This window comes from Protopterus annectens, chromosome 2.part2 (assembly GCF_019279795.1).
Source record: "Protopterus annectens isolate FY-2018-M chromosome 2.part2, PAN1.0, whole genome shotgun sequence".
NCBI classification, from domain to species: Eukaryota; Metazoa; Chordata; order Ceratodontiformes; family Protopteridae; genus Protopterus; species Protopterus annectens.
In genome coordinates this window covers 174,447,261-174,466,382 of record NC_056730.1, presented here as the reverse complement: position 1 = coordinate 174,466,382, position 19,122 = coordinate 174,447,261, and the positions used below count along the sequence as shown (strand labels likewise).

The 19,122-nt window shown below is 40.1% G+C and overlaps 1 protein-coding gene across 1 annotated transcript in view; it reads left to right on the top strand.

Moving 5' to 3' along the window:
* LOC122795928 overlaps positions 1–19,122 on the top strand; it is a 557,622-nt gene that overhangs the window by 253,781 nt on the left and 284,719 nt on the right. The window contains exon 5 of the mRNA XM_044064409.1: positions 9,478–9,702. Within this exon, the coding sequence (XP_043920344.1) occupies positions 9,478–9,702 (225 nt within the window). The remainder of the gene's footprint in view (positions 1–9,477; positions 9,703–19,122) is intronic.

The following is a 19,122-nucleotide window of genomic DNA, read 5'->3' as shown; positions in this document are numbered from 1 at the left end:
ATTAATTGATTTTTAAATGTATTTAAATGTGTGTGTTTCTGTAAAGGACTATACTTGGTAAAGGCTTCAGAGCCAGGGCGCTAAAGACAGATAAGTTTTTTAAATAATGTTTTGGATTATACTTTGGACTATCCTGACCATCCATTTTGTGGTTGCTATTTGGACTTTGCTTTTTTTGGTTGTTACTATACTCCTTCATTATATCATTTATTATAATCTTCTCAGAGTACATTTTTTTTAGGTTTTTCCTCTAAATAACTGGAAATCATGTCTTCTACCAAAGCTGAAGCTTGAAATACCAAGCCAATGTTTCTTCTCACCTTTTCTTGTTGATTTTTGTTCAGGTTTTCTAAATTTCATCTTTGTTGACATCCAGGCAGTGCAGTTGCTAACCAGTAACTGAATTTTGCTCAAGCTGGCACTGTTACTGGCTCTTATTTCTTAGTTTCTTTTTTCACACTGAAGGAGCTGAAATTATGCTGCTGATCAGTGTTCAGCCATCTCGAAAGTCTTCCATTTGACACAACCTTAATAGAAATTCTTAAAGTGTAATCACATATTTGTAAGGTACACAACATTTCAATTTTGTATGGCACACACTAATGTTGATATAACCCATAGTAATATGACTACATTCTACTATGGCCAGTACACTTGCAATATATCTCATCAGAAAGATGAAAAACTGATCTTAACAGATAGCTTTTGTTAGCATATATAGATACATGAAAACAATTATTTTATCAGAGAGCTTTGACTAGTATATGTAGATACATGAAAAAATGAACTGTAGTGGTAGACCTTAGCAAAAACAGCACACAAATATCTATTTGCTTGTACAAATAAACAGGTGTAAAAAAGAACAACATACCTTATGACTACAGTGGGAGACCTCTGGATTCTAACAACATTTTCATCTTCCTTAGCCCAATGATGATGATCTGTGACTCCAGTCTCACTTTTATCCTGTAGATTGCCCTGTCTGGGCTGAATGAGTATGTGAATTAGGGCTAATTATTCTTTCTGAATCACTCAATTTGCAGAATGAGTAAACCTGATAAATATCGTATTGATTTTTATACAATGCCATGCACATGCCGGTTTGTGGTAAGCTCTGCACATGTGTGTGAAGCCCAAATCCCAGGGATTGGGGAATTGTCATGCTCATGTTTCTCAAGTATATCTTATTGTGAATAATTTTCCTCAACTAAAGTTTTAAAGAGCCATGTTCCTCACCTTTCCACATTGAAAGGATCTGTGACACATTCAAGTGTTAGCAATTTCATAAACTGCTATCCATTATAAATTGCAATTAATAATAGAAGTTCATCAAAATAAATCTTTATAAGTCTAGCATTGCACATTAATCATCCTGTGGTCTACTAGTTGAACTTGTTGGTAAGTTGTTAGTAAGTTTTCTACATATTGCCTATTATGTCAACATTTTTATGAGAGGTAGTGTTCCACCGTTTATTGACGGAAGGTTGACACCACTGGTTATGCTATCTTTAATCACCTGAAGATGGAACCGCTGTTGAGTATTTCTTCTTAGCAGCAAACAGCAGGATGGAGAACTGCTACGTTTCATACCTTAAAGTGCCGTTGGAAACATAATAATACAGTTCCTATATTTTATTACTTTACCATCCATCTCGCAAATGAAGTATCCGTCAATACACATTGATACATGAAGCCTGAAGAATGTCAGAAGCCATTTGGGCTCCAGTTCCTTGCCATTTTTACTGAGGTTTTTGCAGGTGAGACAAGTATGGCTAGAGAAAGTGAGGGTAGTGTTCCTTTTTGGGCTCAGAGGTAGTGTGCGGAATACTCCAAGATTTTTCTGGACATCCTCCATAAGCAGTAAAAGTAGAGGCTCCTGCAGGAAGGTATACTGGGTCACAGTATAAGGCTAATACCAGGAATAGTTTTGCCAAAGCTGTCAATAATACGATTGACATCCTATACACATGGGAACAGTGTATCACCATTATAGTAATTTAAGCTGCCTCAAGCCTGATCTCTTTGGCTGATGGGAGGATGAAGTTAACGCACAATCACCACTGCCATACTGTGCTTTACCTTCAAGGAGAATACGTTACTCAGCAAACATTTCTCACTGTTGCAGGCAATGTACCCTCATGAGCATCCATTGTGTGAAATGCTTGCTGAATAACCTTGTTAATGATGATGTTAATCCAATGAATTATAGCAGGCATGCACAAAAGAAATAATAGGGCTGTAGCAAAAAAAAAAAAAAAAAAAATATATATATATATATATATATATATATATATATATATATATATATATATATATGGGTCTACTTCTTTTGACCTAACTTACTTACTTTTCTGTTACTAAGCAATGTTACATCAAAAGTTAACAATATCATATGAAATGAAGTGGGGGGCTTCGCCCCCCCACACCCCCCTAACTATATATTCTAACTCCAGGGTCGCACTGCAGTGGGGAAGGGGGCATATTCCATTTTCTTGCTAATAATACTTGTCAGGCAAATGAAGTGTCAGGCAAATGAAAGTTAGGTCAAAAGAAGTAGACCCATATATATATATATATATATATATATATATATATATATATATATATATAATTTTGCTTTTGTCCAGATTTCTTGTGCTAGTGAGGAATACATCATCATTCCCTCCACTTACTTCTTGCTGCAAAGGGGTCTGGCTATTTGGGCAAGCAGAAAAGAAGTTAGCTGGTAATAGAGAATCAGTATTAAATAAATAAATACATAAATAAAAGTCCATAGCAGGTGACATGCTACTAATGACTGAAAAACAGCAAATGAGACTTCTGCACTTAAATATGTCTTTATTGCTCTACACAATCTGGTTCCGCAACCATTCAGCTTCATTGGATCTATTGATTTCATCTACACAAATCTTTTTTTTATAGGGCTGGACATTCAGTTATTCAATGAACACACCATGAGCACATCATTCAGCAGAAAAGCATTTGTCAGTGCCAATAATATTGTTCTTAAAATACATTACATATGTAGAAATGCAAAATAATAATCACTATATAAATAAATATATTACATTAAAGCTGCCACATTAATTTTATGATTTAGTTTTCTATATGTTAAAGTGTTGTATCATAAAATCATTTTTATAAGCTGCCTGTAAATCACCTTCTCTAGGTAGAACAGACTTTGTTAGTACATTAAAGTATAAATTATTTATTCTGCGGCAATTTATATAATGGACTGCCACTGGATTATACAAAAGTTTATTCCTTACATTTTTAAAATGTTCCATAGTTCTCACTTCAACTTTTCTCTTTTCTCTCCTCATACCATTATTTGTTTTCACAGATACAACCTGTAATATAAATGTAAATATAGTACAGATTGATCTATTTACCACTCCAGTAATTCTCACCTCATCAAGATTAATCATTCTGCAATGTATTTTGCAATTGTCACAGGAAAATAACTTTTTTGTTAACTTTAACAGGCTCCAATTGCACAATAAGAATGAATTATTCTTTAATATCACTTCTCTGATTAAAAAAAAAGTACCCTTACAGTAGTTCTGCTTCAGAAATTAAAATATTTTAGGTTTTGTTTTCACTGAATTCTCCAAAAGATGGCAAAGGGATATACATTATAAACAAAAATATTACCTCACCATCATCCTGCACTTACTCTCTCCTATACCTCTCAAAACTCTTAGCACAAGAAATCTGGGCAAAAGCAAAACGACTGGGGGGGGGGCAAAATAGGATTTTAAATATTAATCTTATAAACTTAGTACCTTGTTAGAATAAAAGGTTTTGTACTGGTATGCATTTTCTGAATGACATTTAATCTGCAATTCAAATCCGTCATTATTAAATGGTGCAATCCTCAATGATTTGCCAGAAAATCACAAATTTTATAAGGAACAGATCAAAAATGTGAGTAAAAAAATCCACAGGACATTCTGTGTACATCTGGACAGCTGAGATGTACACTTTTCACTGATATCTGTGTTTCTTTTTTTGCATGCCATCCTAATGAGATGTAGCATGCAAATACAAGGGAAATAATAAGGTCATAGAAAAAAAAAATATATATATATATATATATATATATATATATATATATATATATATATATATACATATATCCCCAGTGAGAAAGACAACATTGGTCATGCAACTCACCTTTTGCTGCTAAAAGGAAAAAAGATTTAAGGTCTTTCATCTCTAAGGGAAAGAGTTGGGCTGACTGGGCTGCCGGAAGACAAGTCTGATGATCACTGGGCATCTGCTTTAAAAAACACATGCCCTCAGCAGATGACATCCTGCTAGGATACATAATCCTGTTGGATGGTAATATAAAGCACACCCCTGCTTCACAGAAACAGCATGCAAAGCTAAAAAATAATGATTAAAGCATATAACCAGGAGACAGCATGCAGGCTGGATTGTCAGTTGCACCCAACTGCATCATCAAAAAGAAAAAAAATCAAGAACTATAGGTGTAATATGGAGAAGGCGTGTAAAGGCAAGGCATATTGTCCATAAAAGGGTCTCTATCTGCCAGGAAAGGGTGATCACATGGAGCTAACCAAGGCAGAGGCATACCATAATACACCCAGTGAGGATGAAATACTCACTGCACAATCTTATTTCACTTGAAGGATAAGACACACATCAGTCTATCCTGCCCATCATGCTGCAACACAGTGCTTAGAATTTGTGGCGCAACCAAGTACGTATGGAGAGACATCGCTATGCACGCTGCTCTTACTTTATAACAGTTTTAAAACATCAAAAATAGGTGGAACTAGATGACATAATGTGAATTGTGTTAAGGATATACAGCAATATTTCTCAGCCTTCTAAAGGTGTAGATTTCTGAGAGCTAAGAGACAGGCCTACTTTCAGAGAGATGTACAGACAGAAGAGTAATGGCTGCTGAAAACTAGTCATGGAGGAGCTAAAAGTAATTTATTCTACTGCTGTCCTATCGTTGGGAGATAATAATCACAACAACATAGGTTAGGTAGGTACTAGGCTATCGGCCCTGGGGCCTGTACAAGCCCAGCCAAAAGGTACCCTGGCTTTTGCCACCCAAGAAAATTATTTTCCTGTGCCACTGTCGATCAGAGCCACAGAGGTGATCCCCAGGGTGAATATCCTATTTCCCATCCAATCATCAAGATTTTTCTTGAAGAGTGCTAATGAGGAGCTTTGTTTTATATAGATAGGTAGTTTATTCCAGAGTATGGCAAGTCTCTAGGACAGGAATCTATCCCTCCGGCATGTTCTGTTTAATGTGGTGACAAGATTTAGGTCCCTAGACGGTGTAGCTCTGAGGGATTGGGATTTCTTTTGTTTTCTTTTGTTTTGTCCAACAGCTCTAGGTTTGACATATAGGCAGAGATCACCTCTGAGTAGGCGATATGCGATGGAGTAAAGCTAGAGATTTTTGAGACGGTCTGTGTAGGGCATCTGTTTGAGGCCGGTAATCTAGAGACATTCAGCACATTTAACAAGCTACAGAGAACCATGATGTGTAAATGACAGAAATTCGGTCTGCACTGGCTCAGCACCAAGCAGACTTAATTGAAGAGTGGGTGATTGTAGCAACACACTGCAGAGAGCTACAAGAAATGTAACTGCACTCCAACACAGCTCTCAACCTCTTAGCACAAAAAATCTGGATAAAGTGAATAATGGGGCAATGCAGCCCCAAAAATAGGGACACATTTCAAATATTGATCTTATAAACTTAGAAAATTGCTGGAATAAAAGGTTTTGTGTTAGCATGCACCTTCTGAAGAATATGAAGTCAAATTCAAATGTCTGTCATTACTTAGTGAATTAAAATCCAGAAAACCACAGATTTTATGAGGAACAGAACAGAACAAAAATATGAGGCAAAACTCTGAAAATTTTTCACCATTGGTGGTGGGGAGGTACAGGGTTTGAGCCTGTCTGTAGCCACCAGGCATATTTCACTGGGGCATTTTACACACATACACACGTCAGCCTCTGCCTTGGTTAGCTCCATGTGATCACCCTTTCCTGGCAGATAGAGAACCTTTTATGGACAATATGCCTTGCCTTTACAGGCCTTCTCCATATTACACCTATAGTTCTTTATTTTTTTCTTTTTGATGATGCAGTTGGGTGCAACTGACAATCCAGCCTGCATGCTGTCTCCTGGTTATATGCTTTAATCATTATTTTTTAGCTTTGCATGCTGTTTCTGTGAAAGCAAGGAATAAAAATACTCACTCGTCTTCCATAGTTGCTAAACTCCATCCATGAACCGTAGCCGTTAAACTCATCCGTGAAAGCATAAGCACAGGAACAAATATACTCACTCGTCCTCTGTAGTTGTTAAAATCTGTCCGTGAACCGTAGTTGTTAAACTCGTCTGTGAAAGCATAAGCAGAGGAAACTTAAGTTATTGGCCAGTCCTGCGAGAGCAGCAGAAAGTCATGTGTAAGAAGCCTGCTCCTGCGAGAGCAGCAGAAAGCCACCATGTATAAGACGCCCGCTCCTGGGAGAGCAGCTAGGTCCCACGAGAGCAGCAGAAAGCCATGTGTAAGAAGCTCGCTCCTGCTTCTGTGAAAGCAACTAGGTCCCACGAGAGCAGCAGAAAGCCATGTGTAAGAAGCCCGCTCCTGCGAGAGCGGCTAGGTCCTGCAAGATCAGCAGCAAGCCACGGAGAAGAAGCCTGGTCTTGTGAGAGCAGCTAGGTCCAGCGAGAGCAGTAGAAAGCCATGTGTAAGAAGCCCACTCCTGCTTCTGTGAGAGCAGCTGGGTCCCATGAGAGCAGCAGAAAACCATGTGTAAGAAGCCCGCTCCTGTGAGAGCAGCTAGGTCCGAGAGAGCAGCAGAAAACCATGTGTAAGAAGCCTGCTCCTGTGAGAGCAGCTAGGTCCGAGAGAGCAGCAGAAAGCCATGAGTAAGAAGCCTGCTCCTGCGAGAGCAGCTAGGTCCCATGAGAAAGCCATGTGTAAGAAGCCTGCACCTGCGAGAACAGCTAGATTCCGCGAGAGCAGCAGAAAGCCACGTGTAAGAAGCCTGATCCTGCTCCTGCGACAGTAGCTAGGTCCCGTGAGAGCAGCAGAAAGCCATGTGTAAGAAGCCCGGTCCTGCGAGAAAGCCATGTGTAAGAAGCCTGCTCCTGCAAGAGCAGCTAGGTCCCACATGAACAGCATAAAACCATGTGTAAGAAGCCCTACCTGTCCCTTGTGAACAGCAGAAAGCTATGTGCAAGAAGCCCTACCTGCCCCTGCGAGAGCAGCTAGGTCCCGTGAGAGCAGCAGAAAGCCACATGTAAGAAGCCTGCCTTGTGTAAGAAGCCTGCTCCTGCGGGAGCAACTAGGACCCGCGAGAGCAGCAGAAAACCATGTGTAAGAAGCCCGCTCCTGCTCCTGCGAGAGCAGCTAGGTCTCGTGAGAGCAGGAGAGAGCCATGTGTAAGAAGCCTGCCTTGTGTAAGAAGCCTGCTCCAGCAAGAGCAGCTAGGTCCTGCAAGAGCAGCAGAAAGCCATGTGTAAGAAGCCCGATCCCATGAGAGCAGCAGAAAGCCATGTGCAAGAAGCCTGGTCCTGCTCCTGTGAGAGCAGCTAGGTCCCACAAGAGCAGCAGAAAGCCATGTATAAGAAGCCTGATCCTGCTCCTGCGAGAGCAGCTAGGTACCACGAGAGCAGCAGCAAACCATGTGTAAGATGTCCGCTCCTGCAAGAGCAGCAGAAAGCCATGTGTAAGAAGCCCATCATGTGTAAGAAGTCCGTTCCTGCTTCTGTGAGAGCAGCTGGGTCCTGCAAGAGCAGCAGAAAGCCATGTGTAAGAAGCCTACCACGTGTAACAGCCCGCTCCTGTGAGAGCAGCTAGGTCCCGTGAGAGCAGCAAAAAGCCATGTGTAAGAAGCCCAATCCCATGAGAGCAGCAGAAAGCCATGTGTAAGAAGCCTGGTCCTGCTCCTGCAACAGCAGCTAGGTCCCGCGAGAGCAGCAGCTACAGACTTTACAGCTATTCAGCCTGAAGACACTGCTTTCCAATCCCCTCTACAGTCTGATGCCTTGTTTCCATTTCTGGATTGCTGTTTAACCAGTCTGAATTTGGGAACACTTACTCTAAATTAATTTTTTTTTTCTTTTTACAGCAGTCTTAGTTCGGGAAAACAGTCCGGACACTCTAAATTATTTCTAGCACTGCAGTCTGAGTTCAGGAAACGGACACTAAATTATTTCTTTTTTCTTTTTACAGCTGGGGGGGCTGCAGTCCTATAACACAAGCCACCACTGACCAGAAGTTACTGGATCCAGAGCTCTTCCCAACTGAGTCCACAAAATGCAGAACAGATGTGGCACTGATGCAAAGTAAATCATGTCAAAGAAATATGAAGGGGTTATTTTGATCAGTAAGGTCAGAGAAGGAATGAGGGTGTACAAGAAGGAGGCTGTAGGCTAACTACTCCCAGATCTCTGAAAGTACTTTTTCATGGAACGAAGGAGGCTGTAGGCTAACTACTCCCAGATCTCTGAAAGTACTTTTTCATGGAACGAATTGTAGAATTGGCTATCAGAATGACTAGCTGAAAGGGAATTCACAGAGTTATTCAAAAGAGAATTTGACAGGCAGAAAATAGTTTGAAAGGGAAGATAGGGATGGAGGGTGTGAAGACAGTTGAATGCATTTAAAAGAGAAGACTAGATAGCATTATTGTCACCTACTGGTGTTAAGCAAATGTCATGTAATGCAACATAGAGTAGGTTTTGTATAGTTAACGAATTTCACAGCACAGAACTCTCACAAGTTATTTTTCTGGTGATTGTTCACTTACTCATGCTCAGTTGATTATGGCTAATCTGTTTTAGCTGAATGTCTGTGCAGTGTAAGACAGACTGTTTCTGTAAATTTACTTTACCTGAGTTTGTGTGATCTCAGAGGTGGTATGTTTATAGGATGAAGGTATGGTGGCAGAGTCCTCACATTAGGAGATGATGGGGAAGCCGTCCTGCAAAAAACACTCTTTTTTTGAACTTTCTGCTAGTTCTGAGTGCTAGTACGTAGCTGAAATCCAAGCAAATGTAGGTTGGGTTCATAAAGTAGATTCCACTTTCCACCATATATTTTTTTTTACAAATAATTCATGTTTCAGTTGATGTAGCGATTTCTGTACTTAAGAAGTAATGTGTTATTTTAATGCAACATGCAACTGACATCTAACGGGAAGAGAGTCACTTTCCTGGGCATTTCACATAAGCATTCTCATTCTGCCTATAGGCTTTTAATGATAGGAATAACAGTTCTCTATAAGTTCAGGTAAATGAAGTACTATTACATTTGCTTCCACAACTCCATTATTTTATAATTTTACTCCATATTCAGCCATGTGAATTGCTGTTATTATTTCTTAAATACATTTACAATTCAATATTTGGATGCATCTAATTGCTCCCAAATCTCTACATTACACTTCTTACTCCTTTTTTTCAAGGTGTTCTACTATTTGAGAAACATACACTTTAAAACACCATTCAATGAACATTTTTTTTTCGATGTGAACGGTGATCCACCAGCAGTCTTTGATGTTATAAACTGGCAGTTATCAGGTGATGGTACCCTAAAGTACATCGTTATTGGAATTTTAAACTACAGTGCTCCACCTGATGAAATGTTCAAACTTACAGAAAGAGTAGTGTGGAATGAAGTATTCCAGGAGGTAAGGCACTTAATGGGATTGTAAATTCTCTCGTCACAGTTCCTTTTCATATACATAGTCTTTCCTCCATCATTATAAGGGCACTGATGCTTTGAATATAACCGCACTTCACTAGTGATAAAACAATGATGTATTAACACTACTACTGCTGCTGCTATTTATTCAGTTAGCAATAAATAACAACATGTGGTGGTATGGAATGCTTTTATCAGATGTCTACAGGAGCATCAACAAGCCAGGAACTTAAAATATCTTAAGTAGAGTAAACGGGTGTTCATAATGCAAGAGTAAGACAGATATTGGCACAATGGAGATAAAGAGAGCAATAATTAATTTAATATGGCTTCTCTACATGTTGCAAGGTTATGTTTCCTCAATTGCCACTTGCCTGAGAAATGAGACACCGAGAAACAATGACAGAATTATGAGAATGCTAACTCTACACTAATTGTGCTTAAAGCTTAATTTGTTGTGAGGAATGTATTCCTTCTTCTATGTCTGTGCTATCACATGTAAGTCTCAGGGTGTGGGAGAGCTATCGGGGGATATAGAGTGGCTCGCCCCTCCAAAAAACACTAAATGTTTAGTTTCTTACCCTTGCGTATTTCGAGCATTAGTTTTCAGCATTGAGGCACACTGGAGTTTTGCCACAATTCACTTATCTTGAAAGAGACATATGGAATGTGCTATCACATGTAAGTCTCAGGGTGTGGGAGAGCTATTGGGGGATATAGAGTGGCTCGCCCCTCCAAAAAACACTAAATGTTTAGTTTCTTACCCTTGCGTATTTCGAGCATTAGTTTTCAGCATTGAGGCACACTGGAGTTTTGCCACAATTCACTTATCTTGAAAGAGACATATGGAATGCACAAACTGTTGTCTGCCTTCCAGTTTCAGGGAAAGAAAATCATCCAAAATTTCTATCACTTTGTCAGTTTCTTCTTTTTCAGTTTGTTAACATATGCAGCTGAGGGAAATTGTACAAAAGAGTATTTATAATGTTTTTCTTATTTATTCTATCTCTTTCTGTTTCTACATCAGCTCATATATTTTCCTGACGATTCATAAAAAACTGCACCACTTATGATAAGGGCTGTGGTAAAAAGGCCCTATTTACACGATGCAGAGATTTCTGATTCAGAGACACATTAGCTGCAATGAGGGAAAACATCATAACAGGCTAATGTGCAATGTCTCTGAATTGTTGTTAACTACTATGAGTGTAAATCAGCACTTTCCTGTGGTAAACAGTGGTGTCCGATGCATTGTGTTAACACAGGCATCCCCCTTCTCAGGCACTCTCCCATGCACAAACTCACAGTAAGACACACATTCATATACACACTACATACCTCATACTTATTCATGTAGACAGGATGTCCACAATGTCACCTTTTTCCATGCTCTGGTAATTCATGGATGAGTACAGTTAATCTTTAATACCAGGTATTTGAACTTCACATGTCTATCCTATCTATGTATATGGGAGGAATACATAATATCCATGCATGATTTTGGATTTAGTATCACCATTATGTTAGGCTTTTGTCCTGATGTCTTATGCTCTGAGGTAGAGTGGTATGCTTAACAGTACTTGTAAGTCAGAAATTGTTGCATGCATTACGTAATAACCAAGATCCTCAAATATTAAAAAAAACAAAAGTTCTCCATTAGGTTGTCAATTTGTGCAGTAGGTTAAGGCTCGGGTTATATGTGCCAAGGTTGCAGAGATGAAATCTCTTTGCACTTGATTTTTTTCTCTTATGTAATTTTAACCAAAGATCCCTGGTGTCTAGTGATGGTGCAGAGGACTAATTCTTGGCATAAGGGTACAGAGCTGGAATCTGTTTTAGTGCCTTTGAAGATATACTGCTTATCTCTGATAGCTAGTGGTTCTCCACACCAAGTTATCTTTATTTTACATGCATGCCTTTCAGGCATATATAATGAGCATTTCTGGTGCTTAGTGTTCCTCCTGACCACTGCGGTGGTAGTGCTGCGGTAGTGTTGTCGCCTCACAGTAAGACGTTGTTCTGTTCTGTTCTCAGCTAAAGCGTCTTCTGTGTGGAGACATGCATGAATGGGCGTACCTTTGTTGAAGGTTGTGCATCAGGCCTGGCAACTCGGCACGTAAAAATCTACTGCCAATCATTAGCGGACCAGAGTTCCGCTGTGGCAACCCCTAACCGGGAAAGTCCGAAAGACACAATGAAAAAAAAGTGTTCCTCCTTACCCACACTGTGTTTAAGAGATTTTCATGTGCATTATACCCTGGTGGTTTGGGGATTATCCCCACCCCCAATTCACATTCTGCTTAACTGCAGCACAGGCACAAGTTTAGATGTGTATCTCTGGTGGCTAGTTGTTCCCCCAACCTAATGTTGCAGGGTCTGCTGATATGTCTAGTGGTGGGTGGAAGTATGACAACCCCCACACACACACATATATATATATATATACACATACACACTTGCAGTTCCTCACATTTAGATATGCACACAATACACCCTAACACTACCTTACCATTAAACTCCCCTGCACTTACCTCTACCACAGTAGATGACCACCAAGACAGGCCAGGACTGGACATACTAATTTGCACAGAATTACTCGGCTCTGTAGATGTTTTACTGCAAGTTGTTCTAGGTGAGCGCTCATGAACAGTTAAAGGAGTACAATAGGTTTGTAAAATGCTTTCCTCAACTTCTCTTCTGTTTTCCTCCCCATTTACAGCTTCCTGCATAAACGAACAAGAATGCAGCGTTTAGAAAATTGAAATTCCCCTTAGTTCTGTAATCAAAACCTACATTAGTGTACAGGAATGTTTACACTTGTAAAACATTCTCTCGCATTGGAGTATCCCAATTACTGACGTCATCGCAGCCAGGCAGTGGAGGTATATTTTATTAACATTTCCCTCTTCTGAAGTGACATCACCATGGCCAGCTTCTGCTTCTCGGTCAAACCCACCCATTCTGTGATGTCACAGTGCCTTGTCCTTCCCACAGCCTTGGAATGCTCAAATATAGCTGCAGGAAGTAGGGAAGTTTCTTTCGTGTTTGTGTTTCTAGTACACAGTATTTTACAATCGGAACGTGTTTTTCCAAGCCTTGCCAGTGTCAGCTTATTTGTAAGTCAATTTTTTTTAAACCTAATTCACGATAGTGGCAGCTTAATTTCTTCTGCCTTGCTTTCTTTTATTGAGAATAAGGCTTTACAACTTGCCGTTTTTTGTTGTGCACGTGGTCTTGGTTGGTAATAGCAACCGATTTGTAGTAGTTTATGCAAATGACTTGCGATAGGTGCATGTGTGCATAACTGCAATCATAATCTACCTAGCCCTTTTTTTACACTCGCTTTTTTTTGTTTTGTTTTTTGTAAAACTCACTAAACAGCTAACTAGATTGTGATCGCACAGTTTTGCACACAAAACACAAGCTGCTGGAGTCCACAATCTGTGCTAGGTGCATGTCTTTTGTGTGAAGAACTGTGATCATACCCTACAGGTAGCTCTTTTTTTACCCTCGCTAAGCTGTTTATTTATTTTTTTGTAACATTCAGTAAACAGCTTGACGAGTGTAATAGAAGGGCTAGCTAGATCTTGATCGCACAGTTATGCAAGCTGCTGTGGTCCATAACTGTTACTGCCGTCAGTCTGTGCTAGGTGAATGTGTTTTGTGGGCATAACTGCGGTCATAATCTACCTAGCCCTTCTTTACACTCGCTACGCTGTTTTTTTTTTTTTTTTGTAATAGTCGCTAAACAGCGTTGAGGGCTAGCTAGATCGTGATCGCACAGCTGTGCAAGCTGCTGTGGTCCATAACTGTTACTGCCATCAGTCTGTGCTAGGTTCATGTGTTTTGTGGGCATAACTGCGGTCATAATCTACCTAGCCCTTCTTTACACTCGCAACGCTGTTTTTTTTTTTGTAATAGTCGCTAAACAGCTTTGAGGGCTAGCTAGATCGTGATCACAAAGTTGTGCCGTATGGTACCACGTACTGAAAACACCGACGGGGTATTCAGAAATAGTACGTCAAGCCAGTGCCGTTTTTTAACCTGTATGCATGAAATCTGGCCAGAGCTGCATCTCCGTTTCAAACTTAAGTGCCAAAACATATCTGAGAGGCAGACCTAGCGGTTATCTTACAGATTAGTACCTCGCAGGATGCGCAGTAGCAAATTCCGCCCCAACACGGCCCCGGCCGGGCAACGCAATATTGACATGAGTGTCATGCTCATTACGCGAAATGCGCCATATGTTTTAAATAACTAATTACTGTGAAACACAACGTACCGCGAGGTACTAATCTGTAAGGTAACCGACCTAGCCACATTCCATGATCCTATGTGAAAATTAAAAAAAAAAAAAACGGTCTCACAGTACTTGCACAAGTGCTAAGCATATCTGAATATCCCTTTGTCGTTCAGTAATTTGTGTGAACGCAGAATGGTGTAAAAAGAGAAATGTTCATTTCTGAAGTTATAGTGCATATTGTGCAATGTCTACCTTTGGTTTCTTGTTACTTTAGCTACATTAGTTATGTTGCCATGATTGTGGTAGTCGCACTGTTCTGTTTTAGAGGAATACAGAACTGATAATTTTCTTTGTTTGTACACGTTTGTGTGTGTGTGAAAATTAAGTTAAGTACATACTAGATAGTATATTTGTATAACACGGATGACCTTTTAACATTCTGTATTAGTTCTGAATATAACACTTGATGTTTTGGGGCCATTTTTGCCAAGTTATATAACATACAATGTTCTTCATCTCCAGATCTTTTTGGAGTTGTATAAGGATGTAAAAATACATACTTCCATTAGCTTTATACATTCATAAAAAATCATGCCATGCATATTATTACAGCATACACAGTGCTAATAATAGATGAATGTTTATCTTTAAAGAGCGTCTTCAACATTTTCAGAGAAAAATATGACTAACAGGAAAGCTGCTTCATACATGAAGGCATGGATTGTCAGATGCATTCATAACTTTTTTGTCTGTAATAACAAGCTGCACGTGATCCGAGAAATTAATTCAGGAATGAAACTGGTTTTCTTCTTGTCAGTTTCCTTAATTAAAAAAAAAAAAATCATACATGATCTTATCTGTGGCTGTTATAGCAAAAAACGAGTGGTAATCTGTTACCAGTGAAGATTCTGCATTGTGGTGTGCAGTACAGGAAAAATGGGATTTATCTGCTGTAGTAATTCATACATTATTTAATTTATTTTGATCTCCAGGTTGGCCTTAATGGGCAGAGCCCATTTAGAAGGGACCATGGTTGATGATAAAAAAAAAAAAAAAAAAAAAAATTGTAAAATTATACGTCATGCATACTTTACTTGAAATACATTTTGCTTTTGATGCAGATAGCTATGGGTTCTACTCCTGCAACATGTAGATGGATTGGTAATATTATGCTGTACTTTAATGGGGGGGGGGGGGGTGCTGCCATCCTGGGTGTGTCCTTCGTTTCTTTGGTTTGCCATCCATTCCATACTGCAATGTTACTGGCTTACCATTTTTCTTTCTTTTACGTAACCTAAGCTATGTAAGGCATAGGGCACTGAGTCTGTAGATGAAACACTGAAATCTAAAGTTGTTTGCAGTAACCTACTCATTAGTAACAGCTCTCTTTAATGGGGAATTATTCAGATTAATGTTATTACTGTACAAATTGTGTTTATTAGCTGATACAGAGTAGCCTTTGTTTGAACTGTTCTGAAATGAACAATTTTACTAGTGCTGCATATGTTTTGCCTCACTGCTTGCTGGAAAAGTGTTCAATGTGTTTATGCTAAATGAGGATACACAGCCAAGTAATGGACACTGGAATGGCTGCAGTGTTGCCTGAAGTGGCTGCTGAGTGAATAGGTCCACCTTGTGGTGTAACTTGTGGTGATTGCCTTGGGCTAGACATTGAAATAAAGTGAATGAGTTTTTCCTTGGCCAATTGGCAGCCACTAGCATGATTTCTGGTTGGTCCTTCTTAATTTTCAGGAGGACGTTTTGGATTACTGGTAAGAGGGGAGGCATATAGGAACATCCCCTTCCATGGAAAGCTGAAGGCATTCACCCTCTAGGCTAGTGTAGTGTGATCCCTGATGAAGAAATTGGATAGCTGTCTGCTCTGGGGGGGAGGGGGTAACAGATCCACTTGAGGTGTGCCTTGTGTCTAAGAAGGTTTCCCTGCTTAAAATCCATTCTTGAAACTGTGAGGTGTTTGGCTGAGCATGTTTTTATGGTGGTTCCTTTTTGGGGGTTGTATGGGAGGGTGAGGAATTGTCAATGTGATTACTTTGTGTTGGGAGCTAACCAGGGAGTAGTTGACTATTGGTGTCTATCAGCAGTCACCCATGTTAGTAATGACCAGGTCAAGGATGTTGCTACATGTAGTGGGGATAAGAACAAACTTGTCCAGGACATTGCAATTAATGAATTCCAGGAAATGTTGGGCAAGTGTATTGCTACAGGAGTAGTTTCCCAGGAAATGGAGGGATGGTTGCAGTTGCCCAGTATGAGAGTGTGATGTTGGTCCCTAATATTTTCCAGGGTGCTTTGGAACCTAGAGTGTGAGTCTTGGGACATGGTTGTGGACCTATACAATGCTACACCCTGAATCACTGTCTTACCCAATGTTAGCTGCACCAGAAGTATGTTTGAGTTATGTTGGGCCCCCAGTCTGGAGGTCTGTGCATCCTTTATGAATATGAATACACCACTGTCTTTGGAGCTTCGGTCCAAGGTGTTGAATGAGTTATAGCCTGGCAGTGTAGGGGTGCTTTTCTGCTGCTTTGAACCAGGTATCTGTTACAGCACAAATGTCTATTTTCTCTATTTTATTTTAAGGAGTGCTTCCAGTGAGTGCATTTTGAGATTCAGACTTCTAGCATTAAGCTGCATGACCCGCAGTTTGCATTTCTTTGTAGCTGTTATGGTTGTAATTTGGTCTTTGGAGCACATCCTAAAAAAGGAACTATGGGGGTGGCAAGAGACTTGGCCATTATCCAGAAGGCCAGGGGTGACAGATGCAGACTATCTCTGGCAAAGCATAGAGGTCTGTCAATCCATGTTATCCCTGGCAGGGAGGTACTGGATCCCCTTCTAATGAAACCAGCCACTTCGTCAATGGTTGTAATCAATCACATTTTTTTGTACTGTGGTATCATTCTGGGTGATTGTTGGATGCTATTCAGGGCTAGGTCACACCACCCCAGGCTACATAATCCACAAGCTCCTCCATGTCTCTTCATGTAGTCCACGGAGTTATGTCTCAGGTAATTCACTACCATATGTACAATGACAGTCATACTTCTACTTGTTTATGAGGGACCTGACTGCGTGCGTATCTGGTGGCTCCAGGCACCGGAGAGGCAGCTGTTAATTTCTACTTATTCAACTGGGTGAGTGGGACATCAGTGCCTCACTATCGAGTAACCTATTACTAGTGCGTTGGGCATGCTGTTTTGCCTTAGGGGCTTAAGGTTGAGTTATGTCTCTCGTGAATAGTGTTGTGTTGTAGTGGTAGAGTGCGTTTCTGTCTTGGAGTCCTCTGGTACTGTGTGTCTCTGTGTAAGAGATGGGTAGCATATAGCCCTGAAATGGCCAGGTTTTATCAGAATGTCCAGATTTGGCCCCCATATTTTTGTTTGTGCCTCAACAAAGTAGTGACGTTTTTAAATGATGACAAATTTGTTGTCTACACTTCATATCCTTTAGAAAAACACATAGTAACAGAAATCCTATTATTCTAGGGATTTTCTAAGTTCCTGAGAGAAATATTTGTAATATGTCCATAGGTAGGTACTAGGCTATTGACTCTAAGGCCTATATAAGCCTAGCCTAAAAGCTACCCTGGCTTTTGCCACCCAAGAGAATTATAGTGTGCCCCTGTTGAGCAGTGTCACAGACGTGATCCCTGGGGTGAAATTCCTGTCTCCCAGTCAGTCATCAAGATTTTTCTTGGAGTGCATACGTGAAGTCTCTGGGACAGGAATCTATCCCTCCAGCATGTTCTATTTATTGTGGTGACAATGTTTAGGTCCCTAGAGTGTGTAGCTTGGAGGCAGTGGGATTTCTTTAAGTGGAGCATGTCCAACAGCTCTCAGTTTGACATAGCTTTTGTATGTATGGCAGAGATCGCCTCTGAGTAGGCGATATGCAGTGGATTAAAGCTGGAGTGTTTTGAGATGGTCTGCATAGGGCATCTGTTTGAGGCCGGTAATCCTCTTTGTGAAGTATTTCTTCGGCCTTTCCAGTTGTAGATGTCTTGTGAGGTACATACCAAAAGGGTCATTGTACTCTATTCATTGTACTCGTTCTTCCTATTTATTTTACAATTATTCCAGATGTTGTGCATTTAAAGGTTGAGCAGTGTGTGTGTGTAGTTCAGGTTAGCATGTAGTTAGTAATTTCCTTACGCTCAAGGCCTGCACCTTAGCTACAGGAAACAAGCGCATGAATATTTTACCCAAAATATGCAACTGTTTTGATTTGCAAATCATATCACTGTCTGTGGTGGTGGTGCTGTGGTAGCGTTGTCGCCTCACAGTAAGACGCTGTCCGGTTCGATTCTCAGCTAGAGCGTCTTCTGCGTGGAGACCTGCGTGAATGGGCGTACCTTCATTGAAGGTTGTGCGTCAGGCCTTGCAAGCTGGTATGTAAAAATCAACTGCCAATCATTAGCGGACCGAAGTTCCGCTGTGGCGACCCCTAACCGGGAAAAGCCGAAAGACACAAACATCACTGTTGTCTCTTTAACATATTAAAGCAGTGTTAGTAGCACATCAGGTAGCATGTGTTTTCTTTTGATGCAGAAGTTTGTGTTCTATTCCCACAGCATGTAGACGGATTGCTGATATTGTGCTGTATTTTAAGAGGGTGGGGTGCTGCAGTGTTGTATGTCCTCCTTTGGATAAGATGCCTATTAACCATGAACCTTTTTTACTTTGCCATCCATTCCCCATTGCAATATTAACTGCTTATCACTATAATGTAACATAGGCAATTTATTCACCAAGGGTAGCAAGCAGTGAATTTGTACATGAACTACTTAAATCTAAACATTTTTTTCCTAGCAACCTTTTCATTAGTTATAGTCCGATCCCTCATGTGGAATTATTTGAATGACTTGTACTTCTGCAGAGACTTTGCATATTGAGTGATATTAGTGGGTTGTAATGACTGAGGTTTGAGTGCCCTTGTATGGTTGAAATGTTCGGAATAGGGCAGTTTTGGCACTATTTACTCATATGCTTAGTTTACTTGCTTACTGGCTATAACTTTACAAAACGCTTTAACAGGTGGTGTTTTATAGACAGAATACAATGTAATTATTATATGTTCTAATTTCATGCATTCAGGAAGGTGCATAAGAGATTTTGAGTGGTACAAAACATGTGCAAGGGGTCT